This window comes from Pteropus vampyrus, unplaced genomic scaffold, assembly GCF_000151845.1.
Source record: "Pteropus vampyrus isolate Shadow unplaced genomic scaffold, Pvam_2.0 Scaffold72, whole genome shotgun sequence".
In the NCBI taxonomy this organism is placed as follows: Eukaryota; Metazoa; Chordata; class Mammalia; order Chiroptera; family Pteropodidae; genus Pteropus; species Pteropus vampyrus.
In genome coordinates, this window is record NW_011888853.1 from 2,263,017 (window position 1) to 2,270,293 (window position 7,277).

The 7,277-nt window shown below is 60.3% G+C and overlaps 2 protein-coding genes across 2 annotated transcripts in view; one reads left to right on the top strand and one right to left on the bottom strand.

Moving 5' to 3' along the window:
- The window catches only part of ITGB4 (integrin subunit beta 4), a 28,237-nt gene extending 25,238 nt beyond the window's left edge, over positions 1 to 2,999 (top strand). The window contains exons 32-39 of the mRNA XM_023531617.1: positions 2 to 139; positions 289 to 447; positions 878 to 1,027; positions 1,554 to 1,742; positions 1,822 to 1,977; positions 2,061 to 2,225; positions 2,319 to 2,426; positions 2,548 to 2,999. Of these exons, the coding sequence (XP_023387385.1) occupies positions 2 to 139; positions 289 to 447; positions 878 to 1,027; positions 1,554 to 1,742; positions 1,822 to 1,977; positions 2,061 to 2,225; positions 2,319 to 2,426; positions 2,548 to 2,687 (1,205 nt within the window). The 3' untranslated portion in view covers positions 2,688 to 2,999. The remainder of the gene's footprint in view (position 1; positions 140 to 288; positions 448 to 877; positions 1,028 to 1,553; positions 1,743 to 1,821; positions 1,978 to 2,060; positions 2,226 to 2,318; positions 2,427 to 2,547) is intronic.
- A 111-nt stretch (positions 3,000 to 3,110) lies between these two features.
- On the bottom strand, positions 3,111 to 7,017 carry GALK1 (galactokinase 1). The gene is made up of 7 exons (XM_023531618.1): positions 7,004 to 7,017; positions 6,794 to 6,951; positions 6,458 to 6,593; positions 6,153 to 6,334; positions 3,642 to 3,792; positions 3,385 to 3,547; positions 3,111 to 3,298 (listed from the first exon to the last, which is right to left on the bottom strand). The coding sequence occupies exons 1-7, from the start codon at positions 7,015 to 7,017 to the stop codon at positions 3,227 to 3,229; spliced, it is 876 nt and encodes a 291-aa protein (XP_023387386.1). The 3' UTR covers positions 3,111 to 3,226.
- Between the last annotated feature and the right edge of the window lie 260 nt (positions 7,018 to 7,277).

Genomic DNA, 7,277 nt, shown 5'->3' on the forward strand with positions numbered 1-7,277 from the left:
CACCTGAGCCCGCACCTGCCCCACCGAGTGCTGAGCACGTCCTCCACCCTCACGCGGGACTACCACTCGCTGACCCGCACGGAACACTCCGGCACGCTGCCCAGGGACTACTCCACCCTCACCTCCCTCTCCTCCCACAGTGAGTGCCCACCGCCAGCCCTGCCCCTCCTGCCGACCCCTCCTCTCTTCCAGCTCCTGGAGGTTTGGGCTGCTGGCCTGCTGTCCCCTCCTGCTCACCCTCCACAACATACACTTCCTGCTCCCTGACGCCTGTTTGTCCCTCCCCAGGCCTCCCTCCCATCTGGGAAGCCGGGAGGAGCAGGCTTCCGCTGTCCTGGGCCCTGGGGTCCTGGAGTCGGGCTCGGATGAAGGGGTTCCCCCCCTCCAGGGACTCACGAGACTCTATAATACTGGCTGGGCGGCCAACGGCACCCTCTTGGGGCCCAGGTAGTACAGGGCGGCCATCCTGTGTCTCCACAGCTGTCCTGCTCCATCTGTCATCCATCATCCACTGCAGCCACTGCCCATGACCACCGCCTCCCCCTCCATTCCATCCACATCAGTGCTGAAGCCTAACACAGCCTCTGCCTTCCCGGGGGTGTTGGGCTGGGTCTAGGGAGCAAGGGTCAGGCCAGCTGAGACGGGGTGGAGTGCTGGCCGACTCACGGTTCCTGCCCTCTCTTGGCACAGGCAGGGCCCACACCCACCCTGAGGATGTACGGGAGGTGCTGGGTGGCCTGGACAGGGTGTGGCAGGGGGAGCGAGCCTCTCCGCCAGCGGTCAGTGTTGATTAGACACCTGAGGGAGGTCAGGGCTAGAACTACGACTCCTGCGCAGGGACCCCCGACCCAGGCTGACTGTGGCCTCCTGTCTCTAGGCTCCCGCTTGGCTGCAGGTGTACCCAACACACCCACCCGCCTGGTGTTCTCCGCCCTGGGGCCCACATCTCTGAAAGTGAGCTGGCAGGAGCCGCAGTGTGAGCAGGCACTGCAGGGCTACAGCGTGGAGTACCAGCTGCTGAATGGCGGTAAGGCACGGCTGTGGGGAGACCGTGGGGCCGTAGCCTTGCATGGCCCAGCCCCACGTTGTGACACACGGGCAGTGGCCATGTGAGGAATCCACCCAAGTCCCCGAACACTAGAGCCCCCTTCCCAGTCCTCATCCATCTCCCTGGGCCTCTCTCCGGGTCATTCCCTCTGCTAGGCTGTGCCTAACAAGGCCTCATTGACCTAGGGCCCCAGGACCTCCGCTGGCCCTAGGAGGTGCCTTTGTGGGCATGGGGAAGTGGCCCTTCTTGGCAGACACACTCGCAGTGGCATGACTCGGGCCCATAACGGCCAGAACATTGGTGGGATTTCAGGCTCCACTCACACCCTTGTGTAGTGTACAATCCGAACAGCCATGCCATCCGAGGCTGGCCCCAAACCACAGCTAATCCTGGGCAGGGGATGACGACCAGGTTTTGGCAGGAGCCTAAGGAAAGGGCGGGACCAGACCAAGGGCAGGAATAATGCTGTTCCACTGTCTGCCCCCACCCCTCACCCCGAATCCAGGAGAGCTGCATCGGCTCAACATCCCCAACCCCAGTCAGACTTCAGTGGTGGTGGGCGACCTTCTGCCCAACCATTCCTACGTGTTCCGTGTGCGGGCCCAGAGCCAGGAAGGCTGGGGCCCAGAGCGAGAGGGTGTCATCACCATTGAATCACAGGTGCACCCCCAGAGCCCACTCTGCCCCCTGCCAGGTGAGTTGCCTCCTCCAGCCCCGTGGCTGTCTCTCCCCCACCCACGTGCACACTGACACCCACCCCGGCTCCCCCCCAGGCTCCGCCTTCACTCTGAGCACGCCCAGTGCCCCAGGCCCACTGGTGTTCACCGCCCTGAGCCCAGACTCGCTGCAGCTGAGCTGGGAGCGGCCACGCAGGCCCGATGGGGATATCCTGGGCTACCTGGTGACCTGTGAGATGGCCCATGGAGGAGGTACTGTCTGCCCCAGGGTCAGGGGTGGCCAGGGGAGGAGTGGAGAGACAGCCACGGAGGCTAAAGGCATCTTCCTTGCTTAGAGCCAGCTACCACGTTCCTGGTGGATGGTGACAACCCTGAGAGCCGACTGACAGTGCCAGGCCTCAGTGAGAACGTGCCCTACAAGTTCAAGGTGCAGGCCAAGACCACCCAAGGCTTTGGTCCAGAGCGTGAGGGGATCATCACCATCGAGTCCCAGGATGGAGGTAGGGCGCCTTACCCCTTCTTCAGCCTCACCCCTTCTCCGGCCCCACCTTCTCCTGGCACCGTTCCCTGACTGGCTCCCCCGCCCATTCCAGGCCCCTTCCCACAGCTGGGTAGCCACCCCGGGCTCTTCCAGCAGCCACTGCCAGGCAGCGAGTACAGCAGCATCACCACCACCCATACCACTGAGCCCTTCCTGCTGGGTGAGTTGCCAGGTGGCAGGGGGTGGGGGAGCAGCCTCCTGGCTCCCAGGGGAGCACAGAGCTAACAAAAGAAGAGGGGCAGGGACCCAGGCAGAGTCCTTCAACACCTCTTCCCCTGTAGATGGACTCACTTTGGGGTCCCAGAGCCTGGAAGCAGGTGGCTCCCTTACTCGTCATGTGACCCAGGAGTTTGTGAGCCGGACACTGACTACCAGTGGGACCCTCAGCACCCAGGTGGATCAGCAGTTCTTCCAGACCTGAGTCCCCCACCCCTACCCGACTGTTCTGGAACCTGGGTCCCCACCCTGCCTACTCTCCCTGGCGCTGCCTCAGCTACACCACCCTTGGACCCCTGGTGGCCCCACCCACCCACCCACAAGCTGATCTCGGGGCCAGCGCCTCTGGCTACAGGGCAGGGGGGAGGTGTCCTCTGGGAAGCATGAAGGGGGCAGAGGTCCCAGAAGGCCCTTCTAGCTGCCCCCCATCCCATCCAAGCCTATTTGTAACCAAAGAGCTGGGACCAGCATGACAAGGACCCAGCTTTGTTCTGCACTTAATAAAAGACTTTGCTACGCTTGGCTCCGCCCTGGCCATTCTTCTGGCCATTCAGAGCAGGGGCGTGGTTCTGACACCCACCCTTCTCTGACGGCCAAGCACACACCCACCACTAGAGGCAGGTGGATGTCATGGTCCAAGGCACAAGTTTATTGAGCACTCCGATGCGGAGGGCCGGTGCCCGAGGCGTGGAGCTTGCTGCCTGGCAGGCAGGTGCCCGCCGAGTGCCATCCCACGGGAGCACCTCACAAGTGCAGCACTTTGGCACCGTCGGCCGCCTGGGAGAGGTAGAAGGTGGCGGTACCACTGTACCTTGCCTGTGGGAGAGGGAGGTTGGGCCTGAGCACAGCAGAGCCCCGGGAACCCAGTTGTCCCATGCCTTCAGGCTCTGGCACCTGCCCACCTGTATGTGCTGCATGGCTTGGGAGGCGGTGGAGGCCTCCAGCAGAGTCACCGTGCAGCCACCAAAGCCACCGCCGGTCATGCGGCTGCCGTAAACCCCGGGCGCAGACAGCGCGGCCTCCACCAGCTGGTCCAGCTCAGGGCAGCTCACCTCGTAGTCATCCCTGCGAAGAGACAGCAGTGCACAGGCCTGGGACCCGCTCCCCCGGCCCTGGAGACAGACTGTGTCCGAGGTGCCTGGGGCCCAGGAGGCCTCACCTGAGGGAGTGGTGACTCTCCACCATGAGGCGGCCGAAGGCTTTGTAGTCACCCCGGCTCAGGGCGGCTGCTGCCTGGGCTGTGCGCCGGATCTCCCCCACGACGTGCCTCGCCCGCCGGAAGCCCTCCTTGCTCACCAGCTCGCTGCCAGCTGGGGAGGAAAGAGGTCAGCAGGCCCACCACCCACCTCCTCTGGGCCCCGCAGATGTAGAGGATGGGGCTCCATGGCAGTGGCCCTGGGGGTGGGGGGTGCTGGGGGGGTTGGGGAGCCTCCAGTTGGAGACCTGGCGCTGACAAAGCTGTAGGTAGAACCTTGGGCTGGTGACTAAGCTGAGCACCTTCCCCACGCAATTGTCAAGTGGGATGCCCACCTCATTCAGGGCACCTGGCACATACTGGGACCAGCCCCACTAGCCAGCAGTTGAAGCCCCTGACTCTTGGTGTTCCTAGGATGAGTGGGACACAATGCTGCCTTCAAGAGGCCACCACAGATCAAAAGGGAGAAGAAATCCAAAGGCTGGGGCTCCAGAATTGGGGAAGGGAAGAGCCCCGGCCAAGGTCAGGAGGCAGGGCCCAGGGTGCACCAGGAACCAGGCTGCCCCACTGGCCCGTGTTGAGAGGGGAGGGCAAGCCGCAGACCCGAGCACCAGGGCACCTTGCCGCTTCATCCCATGTGGCACAGATGTTTGGGAGCAGGGGAAGGACAGAGCTGAGCTCTAACAGACAAGTACACGCCTTGGGCAGAGGGCCCAGGATGGCAGAGATGGGCACCTGGAGCCCAGCCCACAGCTGTTAAAAAGACCAGTGCGGGGCCTGAGGAGGGGACAGAGCTCTGTCAGAGACAAGGATGGGGACGGCGGGGGGGGGACAGTGAGGACTCAGGTGACTCTGAGATTTCAAACAGGAGAGACAAGAACGAGGGAACGGCAGACAAGGGGAAGCCAGGTGAAGGCTCCAGGACCCCAGGTGGAAATGTGGGAACCACAGCTGGAAGAGCAAGGGGCTGCAGCCTCACATCCGGGTCCTCAGTGCAGCAGTGGTGGCAGATGCTGTGCGCTGAGGACAAAGCCTGGGGCAGACACAGGCAGAGACACGGGACGGTGAAAGAGCAGATCCAGCTGCTGACGGGGAGGGGAGTGCCATCCACAGGTAGGGGACCCCGGGGAGAGGTAGGCGGGTGGCATCGAGGACAAGCAGATTCAGAGGATTAAGAAATGAGTGGAGATGAGGAAGTGGGGGCGATAAGCGTTAGTTATTCTTCCAAGATTGGCACGGGGAGGAGAATCCATGTAGGACGGAGGAAACTGGGCGCGTTTCAAAGCAGAAAGGGAGGAGCCGGGCAGAGGACAGGAAGCGGGGAAGGTGTAAGAGTGGGGGCTACTAGGGCAGGACTCTGGAGAAGGCAGAGGGGAGCACTGCTCCTGAGAGAGGGCGTCCCCCCCAGGAGTTGGTAAGGCAGGGCTCAGGCGGAGAGGAGGGATGAGGAAAGCGTTCGAGTGTGAAAGCCTTGCCCAAGGTCACCTGCACAGAGCAGGCAGGGCAGGTCTGAATGTGACATGTCGCCAACGAGGACAAAATGGTCCCTTGGGGCTGGCCAGTGTCCCTCAAGTGGGCACGCCTGCCAGAGAAGGCAGGACTGAACACCAGCGGCTGGGGTTAAGAGTGTGGGCTCACGGAGCTAACGTGCCTGGGTTCAAGTCTCAGCACTGGATTCCCCATCCGAAGGAAAAAAAATAATATCTGCTCCACAGAGTTGCTGGTGAATTAAATGAGTAAATATTGTTATGACCTTCAAACTATTAGACTACTTTCCCGGCCGTGTGTGGCAGGAACCTTAAAAACACGTGTTTTCTTTTAACTCTGTAATCCTACTAAGAATCTAATCCTAAGAGGATAGAGAAAGATGTATGTATAAAACTTTCATCACATCTATAGCCATACCACCCTCAACGTGCCTGATCTCGTCTGATCTCAGAAGCTAAGCAGGGTTGGCCTGGTTACTACTTGGATGGGAGACCACCGGGTGCTGTAGGTGTAAAAAAAAAAAAAAAATACGTTCGTCACAGTGTTACGTGTGATAAGTAAATGACCATGCACCTGTATGTGGAAATACCACATTGCTTTTAAAAGTCATGTGGATGGGCCTTTCATGGAATAGGATAATGTTAAGTAAAAAAAAAAGTCAAGTGACAATATTATATCTACTCGACTTTGAAAATATAGATGTAAACAAACTGGAAAAGAATATGCTAAAGTGCTAATGGTGGCCATCTCTGGCTAGTGGCCTTATAGCTTGTTACTTTCTTCTTTATACTTTCTTACATTTTTCACAGTAGAAACATAATTCTCATATTAGAAAAAACAATATTAAGATTTCAAGCAGCACTGCTGAGGTTGGAGCCCTAGGCGAACTGTTTGGGGAAGTGAACACGGCAGAGGTGAGGCCCTGGCAGCCCCTGCGGAGAGCGGGGTGCCCAGCTCTCCAGGGCAGAGCATGCGGCCGGCTCTCACCCTCTAGCTCCTCCGGCTGCACCTCCCGAAGGCTATCCTTGCCCAGCGCCCGGGCCACTTCTTCACACTGGCGCCGCCGCACGGGGTACTCACTGGAGCCCAGCGAGTGGCGGACATTGGAATTGGTGATGAGCACAGCCAGTTTGGGGTCCGACAGTGGCACCAGGTTTGTCTCCAGGGACCTGGGATGGAGTTGGAATGGGAGAAGACAAGGCCAAGTGCATGCTTGTCACGCCCGGCGGTGGGCATGTTCCAGCAAGAAGCTCCTGATTATGAAGTGGCAGGGAACAAGGAGAGCCCCTAACCTGCAGTCGATGAGCAGGGCATGGTCCTTCTGCGCCAGCAGTGCGATAAGCTGGTCCATGATGCCACAGGGCACCCCCGCGAAGCTGTGTTCGGCCCGCTGACACACCTGGGCCCGGGCAGCTGCTGTCCCCGAGTCTGTGGCACGAGGTGAAATGTGGAGGCTGGGGCCCAGGAGGGGGCGCGAGGAGTGGATGGCTGGGAGCAGCAGTAGCTCCGACGATACTACAGGGAGATTCCCCAGCCCCCTCCCAAAGCCACAGCAAGGGAAGAAGCTCCGACCACAAGGAGACCTCGGGGAAGGACGGTTGGGTTAGGGGTTGGGATCTAGAAGGTACCTGGGCAGAGCTGCTGCAGGAAGGTGTACGTGGCCACTTCCAGGGCTGCCGAGCTGGACAGCCCACCCCCCAGGGGCACTGAGCTGACCACCACTGCACTGAAGCCAGGGAGGGGGGCAGCTGCAGGGGAAACGAGGGGGGACAGTAAGTTGGGCTGTCTAGGAGGGTGGGCACAGGAAGGTCACATATTTTGGCATGAAGGGAGGCAACGGCCAAGTATACATCTCAGCTGTCAAAGGCCACTAACCTGCTGCCAAGGGGCTCACCACCACCCTCCCTCCTCTTACCCCGAGGACCCTGGGACAGTCTTCCTAGCTTTCCTCCTGGTTTAGACTCTGGAGGCCAACAGGTAAGATTTGGATCCTGGCTCCTCCAGGCATGTAATGAGCAACCCAGGGCAAGTTCTAGACCCTCTTGGGGCATCAGTTTCCTCACCTGTACAATAGGGATGCTTGGACCCTGCAAGCCCACCCCACAGTGGATT

Bases quoted from the DNA above. Each gene is read 5' to 3' on its own strand.
- GALK1 (XM_023531618.1), bottom strand. The intron at 6,335-6,457 runs GTTAGGGGCTCT...ACTCCATCCCAG, and splicing joins GCCCTGCTCATCGACTGCAG to GTCCCTGGAGACAAACCTGG. The intron at 3,793-6,152 runs GTGAGAGCCGGC...TTTCCTCCCCAG, and splicing joins GCAGCCGGAGGAGCTAGAGG to CTGGCAGCGAGCTGGTGAGC.